General features: G+C 44.6%; 1 protein-coding gene across 1 annotated transcript in view; it reads right to left on the bottom strand.

Annotated features, from left to right (window-relative positions):
- Nucleotides 1-491: 491 nt before the first annotated feature.
- The window catches only part of cerk (ceramide kinase), a 41,640-nt gene continuing 21,241 nt past the window's right edge, over nt 492-20,890 (bottom strand). The window contains exons 7-13 of the mRNA XM_034131627.1: nt 11,352-11,426; nt 11,036-11,188; nt 10,404-10,509; nt 9,852-9,931; nt 7,376-7,575; nt 3,370-3,584; nt 492-1,685 (exon numbers count right to left, since the gene is read on the bottom strand). Of these exons, the coding sequence (XP_033987518.1) occupies nt 1,565-1,685; nt 3,370-3,584; nt 7,376-7,575; nt 9,852-9,931; nt 10,404-10,509; nt 11,036-11,188; nt 11,352-11,426 (950 nt within the window). The 3' untranslated portion in view covers nt 492-1,564. The remainder of the gene's footprint in view (nt 1,686-3,369; nt 3,585-7,375; nt 7,576-9,851; nt 9,932-10,403; nt 10,510-11,035; nt 11,189-11,351; nt 11,427-20,890) is intronic.

Raw genomic sequence — 20,890 nt, 5'->3', positions numbered from 1 at the left:
CCTCACTTTCATAGTTTCTGTGTGTGTCTGAATATACATTTGTATCTGTTTGTGTGAGTGTTCAGAGGATTCAATGCATCCCACTCCTTGAAAGAACATCATAAACTAACAAAAGTGGGCACTGGAGGTGAAACATTACAGACATTGAGAGTCAGCATTAACAGAGTTATTGGATTCAAAGTGAGGAGCAAGCTGTTATGGTGTTAAAAGCCGCAGTGTGTGTGTGTGTGTGTGTGTGTGTCTCTTTACTTTAGGTGCTTGTGTTAGCAGCAGTGTCTTGGCTGCAGTGACACACACACACACACACACACACACACACACACACACACACACACACACACACACACACACACACACACACACACACACACACACACACACACACACACACACACACACACACACACACACACACACACACACACACACACACACACACACACACACACACACACACACACACACACACACACACACACACACACACACACACACACACACACACACACACACACACACACACACACACACACTTTTTATTGTCGATGTTGTTTAATATACCTATTTTTATAAATGCGAAAGTAGGCTAGCATTCTCTGATGGTTTTGCTTCACAGAAGGGAGCACAAAAGGTTAATTTAGCAGCCATACAATACATAATCTTTAATAAAACTGTGAAGAATTCTGAGCCTGGCTAATACCAAATGATGATTCAACTTTCAGTGGTTTTTGGCCAGGGAGGAGCAGCGTTCAGAGCCACAGGTGCAGCAGTGCTGAGACACACCAAATCACTTAGCAACCACTTTGCCTTATTACCCAGAATCCACCAGGGTCCTGTTAGTGTATTAGCAGGGTATTCAGCTCTTTTCATTAGAGCCCCTGGCTCATATCGGCTCTCACCTGGGTCACAGATGAAATGTTATTTCTCTCCCAAAAAGGGATGATCGGATTGCATGTGGCGTTTCATGTCTATCCAGTTTGGCTACTTGCTTTCTTCCTCTTTCCCCAAAATAAAGCATCATCTCCTTGGCTGTCTCTCTTTGCTACACAGGGAGAAATCCTGTTTGTGTTCTTCTTCATGGCAGTATAAAACCCTCCCGCCGATTGTGGTGGCTGAGTCCAGATCAGTCCTGTTCAGCTCCGTTTCATCTGGCGCCTTGAGATCCTCTGAGCTTCGAAATCTGCCTTTTTCCAAAAAGTACAGATAAAAGAACGGAATCGGAGGTTTGAAATTTGGCAGTGCTGGCACTAGCAGCTGTGTCAGTTTTGGGTTAAAGCTGCATGATGCAATTTTGCACATTAAAGCCCCAAGCGCAGCAAGGAGATCTGAGTGATGGATCTCCTTAGTGACAACAAAGAGTGCAAAATAACTTTTTCCTCTTAATGGCTGGGGATGGCAGCCACACCTTTGAGGGCATTGAGAGGACTTCCTGCTATTTTTGTTGAAGTTACTACACTAAGGAGGGATAGGATGCCATCGTTTGTGGTTCATACTTTTTGATATTCCAGGACAATATTGCCAACTCAGTTTTTGTTTCCTAGCAGCTAATTGTCCGATCTAGCTCTCAGTCCACTGAATAGTGTGTGTTTGGTTCCAATGCCCACAGTGTGCAAGGGTCTTCTAACAAACACTGCTGCTGCTCCTCGATACCCCGGGCAAACAGCCTGATCAACTGGGGCTGGACACTGCAGAGGGGAAAAAAGAGTGTACACACACATGAACACACGCATGCACACACATGCAAAACGCATCATTTAGCCCGAATAACAAACCATCAACTTAATGACTGTGCTCATTTCAATGAGACTTTACTGTCCATGTGGCAGATGTACAAGCAAGGAAATGGCCCCCCTGTGTGCAGACTTGACAAGCCAACTTGAAAGTTAAGAAATCGTTGTGGTGTGTTAAGTATAACTACCTTTTAAAGAGCGACCTAAAGCAGATGTTGGAATACAGATGGGGCTGACAAAGTATAATGACACAATAATAACACGTCCTGACGCATACGAGGTAAAAGTTTACGGGCAGAGAAATAAGCCGTAAACAGGCAAGATGGCTTTTATGGTACAGTAAGTTGTATTGCCTTAATTATGGCTTTTGCCTTTGTCTGAGAAATGATACCTTTTATTTTTACTGGATCACCTGTTGTTTACTCGCAGGCTTCACTGATAGTTATAATGTTGGAACAGCGCAGTATATCACAATTTTTAACTCAACATGCAGTTTTTTTTTTTCAGAATACCCTCCGAATGTGAATAATAAATACCAAAAGTTTAATAAAATATATAAAATAACTCTAAAATCAAGAATGCACTATTTTGTTGCCATTATTTCATGACAGCATCATAGCTTGTTTCAGTTGTTTGGTTCAGTCATTGTGGCAACTTAGATTTTAAAATTTGTATTTCTGACTTTCAAAGCAAAATTCTTTCTTTCTTGCCGTTTCGCCTGGGCTGTTACCATTAATTATCCGCATAGCACTCTGGCTGGCTCACTCCAAGAACGATTAGCCGAGAGGAAGAGACAATAAAGGACGGACTTCTGCTTTAATTAAAGGGGAGTAGCCTTTTAACATGGGGAGGGCCGTTAAATTAGCAACATTACAGCGCCATGCATCATTGGCAAAGTACAATGGAGCGTGAAATAAATGATGCCTCCAGCCGTGCCACGCTGGCTGTGTAGAGATCTGATAGTGGGGAAGGCTGAAGTGTGGACAGAGCCAGAATAATAAGGGAGGCTAATTCCATCGAGTTGCAAAGATCGTCCAGCAGGGAACAGTGAAATAGTCTCCTTACCACCCACTGTTGGACACTCGCAGCGCTAATGGCACTGCTGCTCTCATTTCTGTCTGGCCAAGTAGAAGAACTTCCTTATCACCAGCTATCAGGATGACTTAAATGTCCTCAATTTTGACTTTTAAAGGACATATTGTTATGGTGTTACAGAACAACAATGCCAGATCCCTCTTCTTGATCTATCTACAGTTTGGAACATGTGTTTATTTGCTTAATTGCAAAAAAAGTATTAATAGAACTCTTAGTTTAGCATAACGACGTGAAACTCTTAAGCTAACGTATTATCATCTTGTTTGTTTAATCAACAACAAAAAAGTTTACACACACCAATCTGTCATTTAAGGAGTTATATTATTTATTGGCCTGGATAAGTTACTTCTTGAAGTCCCTTCCTGTTGCCTGACTGACGTTTTAATTTATTAAACATTTCTGTCTAAATTATTTGTAACTTTGTTCGGTTGCACCTCAGTTATGACTAGCACAACATGTAGAAACAATGTGCTTGAAATAAGTACCACAGGTTTTTTGGAGTTGACTTGTACATTGTACACGAGGTGATTCGGTGATTAGTTACCTGACACGGATGGCAGCGTGAGGTAGAATCTCCCCGTCGCAGTTCCAGCTGCTGTGGGAGTCCTGGTAGTTGTAGTTTGTTTGAGCAGAGCATATGGGCCTGAAGCCTGTCTTATTTGGAGTCTCAGTCAGGTCTTCTAGAGAATGCATCTCATTTAGCTGTGGCTGGAAATTAAACTTCCTCACCCGGTGGACCTCTACAAACGAGTGGTCAAACTAGGGAAGGAAGCAGAGGAAGGAGAGATGAATGGATGAGGGAACAGATGTGCCCACAGATCGTTCAAAGGGTAATAGCGCCTCTCTCCGGAAGCACTTGAAGAGTTTTATCTCAAACTGCAGCAAGGGAAGGAACACAAGAGTCCATCTTGTTTTATGCTTCACCAAATTATATTTTGCGTCAAATTCTTCTAGTTTTTTTGAAAAGTCAATGCATTTAGAGTGTTTTTTTGTCATTAGATACACTTTGACATGCATCCTTCATCCAGAGAGTCACAAGGAAATATCAACCATCATACAGAACTCAATAACAGACAGTGATGGCACTACTTCTATTCTATTTTATTGTATTTACTTGCACTATTTTATCTGTTTTATTGTGTTGCAATGTTGGAGGAGCCTAGGACCTAAGATTTTCATCGACATAACTACACTGTAGCTATGTACGAATGACAATAAAAGCCTTGAACCTTGAATCTTGATATTCAAGACTCACTGTGTATTCTCAAAGTAGCTTTTCAGAAAAGTGGACTTGATGGATTAAGGTCAAATAAGTGGTTTTATTATATATAATCAACATACTGCTTGTGATGAAATTCCAGGAGCAAAGAACCGGAGCAGATCGGAGAGCTTGAACTGATTTATTTCAATACTGATGGAGAATTGACATAGACATATGCTGAGGAACCGTAGTGAGACAGCCTCTGCCCAACCAGCTCACTTCTTAATATCTAATGGCTATTCTTGGCATGTGCATCTTACCTTACCTAACCCTTTTGATTATCGGCTCATCGTGGGTGAGGTAAAAAAGTTAATTTCATCTCCATTGTCTTTTCATTGACTCCTGCTGCTTTTATAATGAAAAAGCAAAAGGGCATTAAGGTTTGTCCTTCTTTCTCTCCATTTCCAATAAAAGAAAATGGCCAACAAGAGATCAAATGCAAACTGTTGAGAGGGACAAAGGAGGTTAGATGAAATGGAGGTGCATACAAACTATAGAGAAGTGAGGATAAGAAGAAAGAGAGAGATGAAAAGAAATTATTTTGTCAAAATCCCCTTTCATCTCACTCAGTGTCGCAGAAAGGTTGAGCTCTGTCCAGTGCACTTTCTTCTACTTCACGGGGTGCCACTTTCCCTCTATTCCCTTCCCTTTCCTCTCCTCCTTTTCCTTCCTTCTCCCCTCATTCTTGCTCTTTCTCACCCTCTCATCCCGAAAGCAGAGTGACAGCCATTTATTTCACATCAGACCCACTTTATGACTGCAACCGCTTTGCATTCATGCTGGACGGTCTGCCTAAAAGGCTTTCTGACAAGGCCATGAATACGCTTAGTCGCTTCTCACTTCTTGTTTCTCTCCGCTTGGCTGGACAGTGATGCTGATATTAACTGAACTTTGATGCAAAGTCCCACTATCCGTACTCATACGACTACTTGTCTACCTTTCTGTACCGCAAGTGAAGCAGCAGAGACAGACTCAAACTAGAAACCACTACATCAGGCCATCTCTTGACCAATACCACTGAGGTTTGTGGTCATTTACGAGATATAATTCGCGAAATGATTCATGTCGCTGGTCGTTCCCACATGATATCAACAATGCTGCTCAAAGAGATTGGCTCGTTTCCCCAATAAAAAACGTTCATAAAGTTAGAAGTATTTTACCTGTATGAAAATGTAAAGTCATACTAAATTACCTAGAAACTAGCCAAACATCTGACAAAGAAAGTGCTGCTTGGAACAGTTTTTAGGGTTGCTAACTTGCTTACACAAGGCTAGCTAATGAACAAGCTAATTGCTGACCACGGGGAAACAAAAACGAACAATTGACCAAAGTCTTCTAAAAGGGAGTAACCATAAACGTAGCTAGCTGCGCTACAATGCTAACATTTGCATAATAAACTGCGAAGGTTCTCATTTATTTTTAGAAAATGTTTACAATGTTCACCTCAGTTTAGCATGTTAGCATGCTAAACCCAGATATATGATTCAACTTGTGTCTGACAGTAGATAGTTAGGCTTCAGAAATAGCTTGTATTATCAAACTAACACATACAGTAAAAAGAGCCATTACAATACAGTGCAAATACACAGATACAGCTTGCTCCCCATGTCCCACCCACACAGGCCCTCAGCTGTACAAGAAGGAATTGGTAACAATGACCCAGATAATACATCAATTAACTCAGCAATGAGAGCAAGCAGTTTGTCTTCAATAATGCACAAATTAAAATATAAACAGGGTAAATTAAGATGAGAAAATAAAGATTCTCAGTATTGGATTTTAATATATTGCGAAAATTCTCGGTCATAAAATCATCTTTAGGGCTCTCTGAATTAGCATCACCAGGGAGTGTTGTTAATTCCATTTTGCTCACATCATTTCATTCAGTCATCTGGATGTAGTATATTTTAATGGGGTCGTGATATTCCAGGGGCACGCTTCATGTCACAGAGAGCAGGAAAATCATTCCTCAAGATGCAACATTTCCCTGTAGAAGCAGACTTTCCATTATTTCCTTAATTTTCTTTTTGGTATTTTCTACCACAGGATCGTTTAAATGTTGCAAATACATAACATCTGCATTAACATCTTTTTCAAGACTAATATGAGTCGTTGTAATGTGCAAATTGGATGCACAAGTCAAGATGTGGATGTAAACTCAGCGTAGGATGTAACCGTTAGCTCAAAACAGTCTGTGAAGTGAACAGTAAAACAGCTACTGCAGGTGAAATTACTTACAAGATGCTTCTAAATGGGATGAACTTCCTAAGGCCCTTCCTGAGGTAATAATTACTAATCAACAGACTTCCCCTGGCAATACTTGTGCTATCCTAAGAGGGCATTAGTCTGGTATCAGCCTGTTCTTCCCTACAGCATATCCCTGATGCAGCGATTACCGGTGCCTCCCCGGACCAGGGTGGAGGTTATTTATGATACGTGGGAAGGCACTCGGGCTAAGGCATTTGAACTAAAGTGAACCACAGTTGGGAAATTGAGCCGAGTCAGCAAAAGGAGGTGCTAGCACAGCAAGTGGGCAAACTCCTGCCTTCTGCTCGCTCTTCTACAGATTTAACTCACTCTCAATTCATCTGTGCACGGACCGAGCAACTCCTGACGGCAGGAAAGTGTTCTGCACCAAAGTGATTGACAGGAAGAATAAAACGGTTTAAAAGTGTAGCTGTATTACAGTGACTCTTTGAAGGTCACCTATTATACAAAATGCACTTGTCTTTTCTACATAAACATGTGTCCCCCTCTGTGTAAAAAGATTCTGAAGGTTTCAGGAAAAAAGATTCTCTCACTTTTTGTCCTGATCCATTTATATAAAAACCTGTCTGAAAATGAGCTGATCAGATTTTGGCCACTTTATGATGTCATAACGATTTTTTGTCTTGTGTAACCATTAGCCAATCAGCAACCAAGGTAACCCCCGCCCACCTTATCACCTGAATCTCCTCCTAGAGCACCATTGTGTTCTTTCTAACCAAATATCTCTCAGAGGGGTGTGGGGAGTGGCTCCTTATTTTCATCTAAAGTAACAGACACAGAATCAGCACTTTTGAAACAGGGCTGAAACAGAGGGGATTATGGGTAATGCTGCAATGATCTGTTTGGTATTTCGAGCCAAACACTTCAGAGACATGTTTTGTATATATCCGAGACCTATAATATATTGATGAAAAAGAGTATAGGGGACCTTTAAAGGACCGGTTTTCTTAACTTACTTTAGAGGTATGAATTCATGAATTAAATAGTGCTTTGCAGTTAAATGATACAGCTTTACTCGTACCTGGTCTTCTTTGTTGGTGTGTCGAAGGAGATGCGTGAGGAAGTCCAGACGGGAGCACTTCCTGACCAGGATGAGGTCTGTGGTGCCGTCAGCGAGGTGGGCAGAGGGCGACAGACCCTTTGGACTGCGGGGACACGCGCAGCTCATACTGGCCGCATTTATTGCAATGAACTTTCCACGGATAGTCCTCCAACCACCAACTGAAACAGAGGAGTCAAGAGTTGGAGCAGGACCACACATACAGTTCATTTAGCTGTGATTGCTTCTGTTCGACTTACAAGACTCCTTTGTTTCTATACCTTCTATCCAAAGTTTCCATATTTAATATTTTCCATATTTCATTGAATGCCACTGCAATGCAGAAAAACACTTAGTTGTATAGTAGTCAAGATGAATTATTTTAGATGTATAAGGGGCTCTAAGTTCATGCATTACCGGTTGTGTTTTTTATAACTTTTAGACTTTTTTTCGCAATGTTAAACCCCCTCCATCTGATATTGAAACTTTTAAATGAACAGACTTTGAGCTGCAGTGAATACACTAAACAGTGATTTATTTATTTATTACAAAGCAGTTTCGCAGCGTTTGCAAACATGCCACATCAGATTTAGCTTGAAGTATTGTGTCAGCTTTCAGCTACTTACTTCTACAAGTTAGATACAAAATAATCTAAACCTTTGGATTCCTTTGAACTCCAGAAGTGCTGATGTTAGACTGAAACAAATAATCTGTGCACCATCAGGTATTGGGTTTAGAAATTACACTGTTTATTTTGCCAGTGCTTTATGAGTCCTTAAGGTTAAGTTCCCAGCATGTTACACATCAGCACTGATGCTTATCAGAGTCCATTAGGACCCAGATGTCTTGGCGGGAATTCTCAGAGCAGCTGATGATTGAGCCAATATAGGAACTCTGATGCTGAAAGTAATGAGTGTTATTGCCCTTGTAGGAGAGCTGAATGTCTTATGTTTCAAAACGCAATTAATTTTAGCCAAGCAAGGCTTCGCAATATCTAAAGAGGAAGTGGTATGGATAGCAGAGTGATTGGATTAACCTCGAGTTTGCTTGTTGCGATTAAATGCACACGTGGCCTCCGAGTCTTTAAAAGACAGACGTGTCGGTTTCACTTCACAAATCACAGCTCTGTTCCCCCGAGATTAGCGACTGTTTGCGATGGTGGCGTATCAAAGAAGCAGCATCATCCTCTGAGGCTGCCAGTGCCTGTCACCGGGGTGATAGTCACCGGAGTAAGCTGCGAAAAAGTGATCACAGACGTCCAAACCTCGGAGGGAAAATTATGTGATCTGGGAAAGCAAAACGATTCATTACCTTTCTCCCTCATTTCGCAAAGCAAACTTACAGAGGTGATAACGCAAACCGACGATAACAAGCCCGCTGAGGCTACATAAAAACAACAATATTCTAATTGGGAAGCAGTGATTAAAGCTGGAATAAAAAAGAATTCGACTGTAGGCACTGCATAAGAAGATATTTTTCCAAATGAGTATTTGCTTTCGGAGGAGAGGCTGGCTCATTTGCACAGAGCGAGTGTGCCGTGCCTCATTGATTTAGCAGTGGTCTGAGAGTCGCCAGAAAAAAGATGAGAAAAAAGATGAGAAAAACTAAAAGATCCCAAAACAAACGGCAGCACTGGCATGAGACAAACCCCCTGTCAGAGCTGGCAAAACTAAATTTCTTCCTGATTAGTAAAAGTCTGTCACATCTCACAAACAAACAGGTTGTGTTCCCCTTTTCATTTACACAGGAAAAACACACAAACCATAGAAAGACTCAAATAGCCAAGAAAGAAAATGTCAAATTTAGTATCATGACACTTATTAGAGAGGAAAAAACGTCTAAAAATTACTTTCTGTATTTCATATGCCTCCAGGAGTTTGTTCAGCAGTGTCAGTGGGTTGAGAGAACCATAGATTATTAAATGTGTGTGTATGTTTGTGACGGTCAGGGGGACAGACGAGGGAACAGGAGGTGACGTCCTACTCGAGGCTGAGCGGACAGACACCACCCTGTCAGAGAACATGTAATCTCATCAAGTAGAGGCAAGGGTGGATGCGGGAGATTTGGAAATCGATAGGTGGAAAAAATAAAAAAGGCTCCATTGTTGGGGCACGGCGGGGAGTTGTGCAGTGTCACTAAAATCAGTTTATATTTTCGCGTCAATAACTCATCAAGAATCTCATCAGGAATTCTGCCGTGGTGCGGGAGAATAACAACCCCAACTAAAAAAGAAAAAAATTAGATTTTTGAGAAGATGATTATTTAAAGTCCATCTCAGGTATAGCAGAATATAAATGTAAAGGGAGAAGAAAGACAGCGTGGGTTTTTCACACGTCTCAGAAGTTTAGAAATAGTTACAAAATAGACGAACAAGCAGATAATGAGGCAGAGAAAAGAGAAATTCATTTTTCCGTATGATTACTTTGACATATTTTGTGTGATAACCCCAAAGTCGTACCTTTATCAGACTTTTCCTTCTCCTCTGACATCTCCCACTGCGTATCCTTTGATGAGGGCTTATGCTGACAGACGCTGCACCTAAAATATCAGCATAACCTTGTTTTATCATGATCAAACCATTAGTGACATTCAAGGTTTTTAACGAGCTAAGATGACTCATTATGAGGGAATAAATGTATTCCATCTTAAAAGGGGCCACCTTAGGTTAAGCTATTTATATTTAAGTCACTTTTGTAGGAAATCCTCAAAGAAGTCTGCTGCCAGAAACGCCTTATGTAGCATAATGATATGTTTTTTTATGGTAAAATAGATGTCAGGAAACATGGAGTCTTACAGATTAATGGTTTTTGGACTCCATAACAAATGCAAACATTACCTTTTTCTGAAAATACCAAATGTGCTTTCAGTCTATAACACATCAGATAGTCTTCCTGACAATATAAAGTATCCCATTTAAGCTCTGGCAGGTGCACCGCTGCTATTGAAGAGCATCAGATAAGTAAGCACATTGAAAAGCTATAGAGTTGGATATCTGTGATGCTGTGTTTACCCGGATCGACACTGCAGCTTGTCTCTGGGATCCCCCATGTTGTTCTCAGCGGGGAGGAAAGAGATGGAGCCTTCATAGTAGTTGTGACTCAGAAAGGTTTTCACACCTGGAACAAAACAACAAAGTGTGGGCAACAGAACACATGTCAATTTGAGTATAAATGCTCCTTTTCTATATAAACGAACCTGTCTATGCACAGGCAAATGGATTTTTAAATAGGTGATATCTAAAGATCATACAGGTTTATTTTTCAATAAGCAGTTTTTATGCACACGTTAACAACTTGTTATACACTCATCTCTGCCGTTGGACCCAGTTTAGTTTTGCTGTTTCATAATTTCAATCATAAACTTGCTGCCTCTGTTTAAAGCCCCTTCCAGTACAATGTGTGCAAGTATTTAAGTGCGGACGCAGTGGGAGGATGAATCTTGCCGATGTTAGTGAGTCCCACTACGGAGCTACACAAACACTTGCACTGAATCCACAAAGGCAGAGTCTCTGTGTTAGATTTATATTTGTAATCCTCCAAAGTCTGGACCGAAGGCAGGAAGAGCCAACTCGGGGATAAACTCCAGGTAGAAAGGCCTAGCTTGTAGATTCACCCAGGGTTATATAAATGACGGTCCTCATACCTGACAGGTCATATCTAGCAGGACCCATCCATCTCTTCCTTTCGCTGTCTGTCAGTACATCACCATAGAAACCGTATCCAAGCAACGAGACAGAGTATCTGAGAAAGCTGTCGTTGTGGTGAACTGAGCACACGTCCATCGGCTGGGAATCACCTGCGAAGAGATATCGAGTAAAGTGTTAAAAAAGCCAAACTGTTGTTTGTGGCTTCCTACACAACACTGATAACATTTTGGGAAAATGTACACAGCACGCCAGCCTGACACATAGCGTGCTGTAAGTCCTGTAAGTGTTTTCCAAATACTGGTATTCACTCACCCACAATGATGTGTAAAGCAGAAGTAACTGGATCGTTGGTTCCCACTGTGGCAAAGCAGATACAATCAGTGGACCCTGTTGGATAGGAGACACACAGGTCAATAGTCAGCCATTATAGCCTGGGTATTGACAAGGTAAACACACTGCAACCTATAAAATGACTACAGTGGCACAGATACATGCTATAAAAGATATAACAAACCTCCAATATAAGCGGGATGAAATGCTGTGTTCTCACTGCATGGTGCGGAAAAGCTCTACTGGACTCTCTCTTTTGGTTTTTCATTAAAAATATAAATTTTCTTCCCACTGTAGTCATCCAAAACATTTGGAAAGGGAGATGTATTTACTTGGTTGCAATCTCTAACCCTAACTTATACTACTACTAGCAACAACTTAGCTTCTTGATGCTAAGAGGGCCTGGCATTTTCAGTGGTAGAAAGTTACTAAAGTTAGCGTTTAGCGAAGCTCTTATTTCTGCAGGCTGTATGTAAAGTAAAATGCTTAAAGTGATTATGCTAACATGCAGGTATAATGTCTTAGAATAGCTTGCTAGCTAGCTAACATTAGCTTATTAGCAGCACTGAACATAGAATACAGTCGAGGCGGTCTTTTTTATTTTGTTCATAAACCAAAGAATTGGATTAATTAAATATGTGAATTGACCAATAAGCAGGCAAATAGATATCGAGACGTTTTATTGGAAACCACAAATATGTTGTAAACCTCCTGTAGGGGTTGGACAACATTTCTGCCAATCAATTAAAAAAAATGTGGACTTTCTTTTTTAACAAGATAAGGACGATTTCCCTTTTTTAATGAGTGAACCTTTCTTATTTCTTTATTTTCATGCATCAGCAATGGCCAGGAAAAATGACCTAATGCCATTGTCATGCCATACTTTAAAATACTGTTCTTCCGCCATTGCTGCAGACAGGAAGTAAATCACACGATGAAATATAAACAGAAAGGGCAGTTTTATGTGTTGATTTCTACAGTTGTGCAACTCTATTAGCATGTAATTATGTTCATCACATGTATACATCTCTTAGTTATATTTAAAATCAATCATAAAAGTTTTGGTCCTTGGAACATGTCTTTCCACATTCAAGTGTGAATAATCCAGTTGAATGATTTTATTAGCCGGTACGTTTTTGGTCGTAAAGCAAACTAATAGGATAGCTCCGGGGCCCCGGGTTATCAGCAGCTCTCCTCAGCCAACAAATGAAGGATAAGAGAAACCCCCTGCCTTGAGAAAATGTTAGATATTACATTTTTCAACTTGAGAGACAGGCTCTATCTCTCTTTCTGCGCCACACAGCGTCATTTCAGACCTATCTGCCCCACTTTGATCATCTTCAAGTGGTGAAATGGACCCACTGCTACTGATAAAAGACAGAGAGAGTGAAGCAGAGAGGAGAGGACAGAGTGAAATCTAACTAGTGATGTTTTGAGCTGGCTCGCAGAAGCGTGACAGGGCAGATCTGGCTCGTCATTCGGCAGTGGACACACCGATGAGTATGAAGATGAGAACTTTCTCGGCCACATTCTGTGAATGTCCCTTATCTGCCCTTTGCTTCCTTTTTGAGAGCTTTATAATCACATCCGAATCCTTTTGAATCCCTCCACACAGCCTTGCACTGCCTGCTATTTTGATAGTAAAAGAAAACAGTGACATATGTTATTTGACTCTTCTAAAGCTACTCAGTAAAAGCCAACTGACTTTGAATGGGTTTAAGTGGCACACGCAGATGTTCAATGATGTTCAGTCAGTGCTAAGATGTTCAATGTTACATTTCCTTTAACCGCATTAGCCTGTTGGCATATTCGGAGGAGAAACTGTCACAAAGCACATCCCCAGCGGAGAAGCTCCACTTTTTATCTGCATCTTCCCCCAAAACTGTCGCGCCAGTAAGATCATGTTGGCAGTGAAATTATCTTTATCTCAAGAACAACAATGGAGTCGAGATGCTTTTAGTGCGGCGCCGAAAAATATGTTTTTGTTGTCTGAATTCTCAGTACATGAATGTATTTATAGCTGCACTAGTGACTGTATCTCATAAGGACAGCAGTAAACACTCCCCGACTTGACAAGTGGACATTAGAACAACAAATAACTTTTGCTTCCTTCAACCGATTTGGGTAAGGATTAACCAGCATTCCTTACACTGCCATTGGCTCTATGACCCTAGCCCAGGGACACCTACATTGCTTTTCCTGATGGCCTTTTTTGTAAATGTTGTAAAGGGGGCCAGGGGCCGAGGGATTTTCCCTGGCCCTTTTTTTCTATTTTCCATTAGTCTATTTGATTTTTCTTAATGCACTCTTGCACCTTTTTAAATAAGAAATACGAGGAAGAAACCCCATAAAGTATCACTGCCCTATAGCACATTACTTCCTACTTAAGTATAAATCTTTAAATAATGTTACGAACATATACTTTCATTAGAGAGGAACAACAGGTTAAATACCTTACTGTGCGCTGTTTTTTTTAGCCTCTTCTGGGGGTATTTCCCACATTTTTTTTACATCATTTTTTTGTCCTATCCCATTATTTTCCATTGAAGTATAAATCTTGAAATGTTGTTACAATTATATACTTTCATTAATGAAGAATAAAAAGGTTAAATAACGTTCCCCTACAGCTTGACCCTCTAGTTCACATGTGTCAAACTCAAGGCCCGGGGGCCAAATCAGGCCCTTGGTGGATTTCATTTCGGCCCGCAGGATCATTTTAATTACTATTAGATCTGGCCCGCCGGTATATTGCACGCACACCTTCACTCAATCCTGAGGATTTCCTCCGCTCAGAGCCTGACCCCACACATTGATGAACTTGCACCCAAGATGAGATGCCAAGTATCTGGCTTGAACTAGCATCACAGAGCAGCACACTGAGTTTCAATGGATGTTTCCTTTTGCACTTTTTTTCTTGCGACAGCAGGGCATGTTTGTTTTTTTCTTTGAGGGAAATTGTTTTTTTGAAGCTGTTGTTGGCCTGTGGGAAAATGTAATCCTTAGAAATGACTCTGGAAAAGCTGCAGATAGAGCCATAAGAAATGAATGCAACTGATTATTTAATGTTTAATGTTGTTTTTATAGGCAACAATTTAAGCTTTGTTAGTTCCAGGTTTAATATGTGCAACAAGTTCATTTCAATAAGTTTTGCAATAAACATTGAACCAGTCCGGCCCTCGACTAGTACCGATTTTTAAATGTTGGCCCACTTTGTATTTGAGTTTGACACCCCTGCTCTAGTTCTTCTAGAGGTGTTCCTTAAAAGTCAGTTACAGTAACTAAAAGTTTTAGGGACTATTTTCTCCGGTGGATTAATACACATTTGTTTGTGTAGTGTATATGTCAGCAGGACAGTGTACGGGAGATTTATTTAAACCAAACTACCTAGCCCATGGTCATTTTAATGAAGGGTTATTGTGACAAATGTAAGAAATGTTTATGGTTTATATAATACAGTGTGTCCCTCTCTCCCCTGGTTTAACTTGTCTCCTCCCACTAGGCACTCATCAGGTGTGCTGTTGAATACAGGTGAGGAAGGGGGGCGTGGCCCTGGGGAAGAGAGAGGGAAATGTTTGTATGGAGTTTGTTGAGAGCCAGAGGAAAGCCTGGCAGCGGGTGTTTCTCAATGTCAAGGAAGGATCCTTCAGAGCCACTATTTCAAGTTGAAAGTTAAAGTTAAAGTGAACCTTGTTTTGACTTTGCCTCTTTTGTTGATATTTGTGGTTTATGCTACAATGTGCACCAATATGTGTAAACAAGTTTTGCAGGCATCAAGTATGATATATGAATACAAATTGTATTATTTATTGGTGATGGTGATTTTATGATTTTCTTATGGCTGCTTATCCTCCAGGACTTTTTCAAGGCTGCAAACAGAAGGAGAACGTTTTATGTTAGTTTAGTGGTTCTGTCCTGGAGAGATGATCATTTTACAAAATACAGTTACTCAAGTACATCTTCGAAAATCAGTTATGAGTCTTCAAACAAATCGCGCTCAATTTAAGGCGGGGCATCTCATATGACGCACACCTGCACGCTTGCTAGCCTGTTAGCCTGTTCCATTCTTCGTTCTCCGAATGCCAGGAAGGATTCTTGCCTAGCCTCTGAAGGACCTGACTCGGAGGGACATGTCCTACCAAGGAAGCGTCCTCGACATTGAGAAACCCCCAGCTACTAAAGGGAAGTGAGGAGACTGAGGACCAGAAAGGCGGAGCATGCCAATCCAGAGCTGGAGTTACTCTTTCCCTGCTCGTCTGTCGGTGAGTTGATTCCTTTTTGGATGTTTTTGTTCTTTTTGCAAAGGCCGTGTTTCCCTTGCATTATATTTTAGCTTTTTTGAGTGACATTGGACCTGTTTCTGTTTTTCACTGGATTACTCAGCTACTTTAAGAAGACTGGTTGGACATTGGGAGCTCATTGATGATTTAAAACGATAGTTACGTCTGTAACTACGGTTCTATGAGTCCCGGATGACCGCCAGAGGCGGTGCTTTTAGCACTGGATATGTCCATCGTGCGCATGCGCAGTACGAGTACCAATATCAACAAAGTCACCTGTGACCCACGTGACACCGGCTATATCAGCCAGTGTCATCAGAGGATCTGTTCCCAGAATCTTCTCGCGAGCACACAAGAATTCTGAGTGACAGGAAACTCTGGCGGTCATCCGGGACTCATAGAACCGTAGTTACAGACGTAACTATCGTTCTATTTCGTCCCTACTGACCGCCAGAGGCGGTGCTTTTAGCACTGGATGACTTATACCAACCATGTCATGAAGAATCCCAGCCCTGGCTCACTACTGGAAGCAGCGGAGCTTGGCAAAAGGACCATGCCCAAAGAATGGGGAGTGGCGACTAGGGATGTCCCGATCACCTTTTTTTGCTCCCGATCCGATTCCGATCATTTGATTTTGACAATCTGCCGATACCGATTTTTCCCGATCCGATCTTTATGCAATGCATTAAGAGGAAAAAAAAGGTAACAGATAACGGCTGGTCATCCAACGCGATGAATTCAGCTATCTTGGCTGTTATTTTTTTGGCCTTTTCACTGTTCTGGGGAAGTTTCTCTTTCCTTTTAAAAGTCTCTGAAAGTGTCGGTTGTTTCAGTGCCGTTACCTGAGTGGCCGCTGTGTACTCGTCGTGTTGTTGTTGGTGGTGTTTGTATTAGATTGGTCATGTTGAACGTAGCTCTGTTCTTTCCACCACGCGGAACCTCCGCCTTGCAAACATTGCATCTGGCTGTTACACTGCCTTCGCTTTCAATTTTATAATACTTCCAAACTCCTGACATTTTCTCTGTCCCGACTCCCGAGTCACCAGCTGAACGTAGCCTCTTGTTAGCTTACTGCTACTATTAGACACTGCGCCCACTCTGTTGCCAGATTTGAGAGAAATAAGCAACCAGGTCTATGAAAACAAGCCCAAAAGAAGCAACACATACATGATGTGTAATTTTAAACCAAAACTAAGGCCTCAGGATGACTTTAAGACGTGAACATGGTCATTTTTGTTTTGTAACATTAAATAAAATGTATAAAAATATTTTATAAAAAAAAAAAAAAATCCCCGATTTTTTTCTCCCGATCCCCGATCACGTGAAAATCACGTGATCGGCTCCGATCCCCGATCACGTGAAAATCACGTGATCGGCTCCGATCCCTGATCACGTGATCGGATCGGGACATCCCTAGTGGCGACATTAACCCGATAACTGGAGAATGTGCCAGAAGACGCCCGCGACGCCGCGGCGCAGATGGTCTCCAGGGGCGCCCCTCTCAGGGCAGCCCAAGATGTTGAGATGCTCCTTGCAGAGTGGTATCTCAGCCCAGATGGCAAGGGGCGGCCACTGGCCCCGTAGGCATGTGAGATGGTATCGACAACCTAGTGGGGCAGCCACTGGTAGAGGGCACACCTCCTTTAGTGCCGCTATGGCAAAAACAAGAGTTGCTCCGACTGCCGTATACAGGCAGTAGCCTCGATATTCGCCCTTTGGGCACCCACAGGGCACAGCCACTTCGACGTGCCGTTCTCCCGAATGTCAAAGCGTGCCAGCTGGGCAGGCTGATTGAAGTGGGTTTGTGGAAGCACCCTGGGCAGGAATGCCAAGGGCAACACCTGAGAGTCCCACCTGGGGCATGTATCGTTTATGGAGAGGACATGTAACTCCCCAATTTGCCTCCCTGAGGCCATGGCAAGCAGAAATGCTGCCTTCGTGGGCAGCCACCAAAGCCCCACCTGGGCCAGGGGCTCGAAGGGAGGAGATGATAGGGCATCCGGCAGCAGGGGCAGGTCCCAAGCCGGAGCCCTCGGGGTGCTAGGGGGACGCTGCCGTAAAGCCCCTCTTCAGGAAGAGGGACACCGACCTGAGGCACCCCGCCGTGGCGCCGTCGACCCGAACATGTCGGGCAGAAATAGCAGCCACATAAATTCAGAGTGGAGTGAGAACGCCCACTATCTAGAAGGGACTGCCGTCTGGGCAACAGTGTACCTGCTGTCCCAAGGAACATGCATATTCTTGCCCCTCAGTTGGGGTAGAAAGTACGTGAGTGCAAGCTGCACAGCCCGAAGCTCTAGCACGCTGACATGCGTGCACCCTCCTGGGCAGACCACTGACCCTGAGCGGTCCTGCCCTGCCGCACTGCACCCCACCATAAGAGACATGCACCTATGGTGACGGTCTCCTGGCGGGATGGGATGGCGCCCATGGGCACGCCCATCAGGAGATAGACCCTGCCCCTCCGGCGTGACAGAGAGTGGAGACAACGCTGCAACGCTCTGACTTTCCTGTGCCTGTGCCACTTGGCATCCAAGAGAAGGCTGATCAGCCACATCTGCATGGGGCACAACGACAGCGGGCCTAAGGGCCCAACGGCTGAGGCAGCCGTCAGTCTGCCCAAGGGCCGGAGGAACTGAATATCAGGCACCCTCTTGCCGAGGAAGTAGGCCTCCCTAAAGTCCACGGTTGCGAACCACTCCCACTGTGCATGTGCTGCGGTCAGCATATGGAATGGCAGCACCTCCAGAAATCTGTCGATTCCTCTGAGGTCCAAGAGCAGGTGAAATCCGCCGACTTTCTTGGCCACGAGAAAGTACGCAGAGTAGAACCCCCTGGGCTAAGCAGAGGGTCTACTGGCTCGATTGCCTCCTTGGGCAGAAGGACGGACAACTCTTGGCTAGAGCTAGGGCATCTGCCATTTTGGCCCGGCCGAAGGCTAGGGGCCGGAACTGCGGTTCGTACCCCTGGGTTAAGGTGAAAACCACCCAAGGGCCGGAAGTACAGACAGCCCAGTAGCTGAGCTGCTGCTGGGGGGAGGTCGGTAAGGCTCTGAGGCACGAGGCCGCCTAGAAGGCCGGCAGCACAACGGATGAGTGGGCCGCTGGGACCTGCGCAGACCACCACTGTAAGCTGGTGGCTGAGTGCGGCTGCTAGAGGGGCCCCTGGGCCTGCTGGGAGTGGGCACAGGCCTATAAAAGACCCGATAGCTGCTGCCTGGTCTGCCTAGCTTGGGCAGCACGCTCCAGTGCCTACAGGGCAGCTGCCCCAAACAGCTCACCTGACTCGACTGGCACACTCCGGAGGACATGTCTCCGACAGTGGTGACTAAGCAGGCCAAACCTGGCGACGAGTCTGCACCATAAGGACATGACTCGTCCCAATTCCCTAGCATTAGAGCAAAAGCTTGCAGTGATGCATCACTGAGGCCCAGCAAAGAAGGCTCAGCCGGAGCCTGCTGCAGAGAGGTAGAGACAGCCAGTATCAGGTGGGAGAGGGAGTTCCCGTGCCGCTGTGTCGTAGGCCTTACAGAGCAGCTCGTTTGTGACCCTGCACTGAGGCCGAGGGCGCCTGGCATCCGGGGCCAGAATCGGGGAGGCGATGGCAGGCTCAATGGATGGCAAGCGACCCAGCCCCACCCTCGCCGGATCCTGCATGGCAGCAGAATGGGAGAGGGCCCTGGTGTGTCTCTAGCATGCATGGAGCTCCCTCAGGTACTCCTCTAAAGGAGGAACAGTGGGAATGAAAGGGGGCAGGGTTATGCCTGAAGAAGGCGCTAGCCTGGGTCGGCCTGCGGAACCTGAAGCCGCAAGCGTACCAGGGCCGCACGAATAATGGGCGCCATGGAGCCGTCCTCCGTGCCCTGCAAAGAGCTCTGAGCAGAGGAGTGGGGAGCCTCTTCGGGGGTGAGCGGGGCCCCGCCCCCCGCCTTTCAAGAAGAGGTTCAGCCGGAGCCGCTAGCGACATGGCATCCTCAAGCGGAGGTGTGGCAACCGAAGGCAGGCCAGGCGGCAAGCTAGTAGCCCCCACACCGGCCCCTGGCTGAAGGGCCAACAGGAGCGGCTTTGTCTGCTCCATGATGGCAGCTAACCGATCCACCTTAGGGGACAGCCCACATGAATGAGCCATTCTGTGGGTAGCCAGATGCAGCGTAGCCGGGAGCGGGTGCGGGAACACAGCCTGCACCAGCTACCTGTTTAACGGAAAGAGTAGAGCGGTGCTGCTACTCGCCAAACAGAAAGAGGGATGTAATTACACCCACGTTACCGGCAGAGGGAGCGGGAGCGAGAGCGGGAGCGAGAGCGCTGCCTTCGCCTAGCTGGATTAATAAACAAGGCAGTCTAGCGTCTACCAGGAGCGGGGGCGAGAACACTGCCTTCACTGGTTAAGTTCGAGACGAATGCCGGATGCAGCGTAACCGGGAGCGGGTGCGGGAACACCGCCTTCACCAGCTACCTGCTGAACCGAAAGAGTAGAGCAATGCTCCTACTTGCCGAATACAAAGAGGGATGTAACTACACCCACGTTACCAGCAGAGGGAGCGGGAGCGAGAGCACTGCCTTCACCTAGCTGGATTAACGAACAAGGCAGTTTTAGCGTCTACCAGGAGCGGGGGCGAGAGCACTGCCTTCACTGGTTAAGTTTGAGACGAATGCCAGATGCAGCGTAACCGGGAGCGGGGTGCGAGAACACAGCCTTCACCAGTTACCTGCTGAACGGAAAGAGTAGAGCCATGCTCCTACTCGCCGAACACGAGAGGGGTGTAATGTCCTACACCCACGTTACTAGCAGAGGGAGCGGGGAGCGAGAGCACTGCCTTCACCTAGCTGAGTAAATGAAAGTGCAAGGCTACTAGCAGAGGGAGCGGGGAGCGAGAGCACTGCCTTCACCTAGCCGAGTAAACGAAGCACGGAGCTACCAGCAGAGGGAGCGGGAGCGAGAGCACTGCCTTCACCTAGCTGGATTAAATAAAGAAGTTCAACAGGACAGCTTAGCCGGGCGGCTGCTGCTAGAATCAAGTACACGTCTACCAGGAGCGGGGGCGAGAACACTGCCTTCACTGGTTGAGTCAGAGACAAATGCCAGATGCAGCGTAATCGGGAGCGGTAACACAGCCTTCACCGGCTACCTGCTGAACGGAAAGAGTAGAGCACTGCTCCTACTCGCCGAACACAGAGGGGGATGTGAATGACCTACACCCACGCTACTAGCAGAGGGAGCGGGAGCGAGAGCACTGCCTACACC

This window comes from Trematomus bernacchii, unplaced genomic scaffold (assembly GCF_902827165.1).
Source record: "Trematomus bernacchii unplaced genomic scaffold, fTreBer1.1, whole genome shotgun sequence".
NCBI lineage: Eukaryota > Metazoa > Chordata > Actinopteri > Perciformes > Nototheniidae > Trematomus > Trematomus bernacchii.
This window is presented reverse-complemented; position numbering and strand designations above follow the sequence as displayed.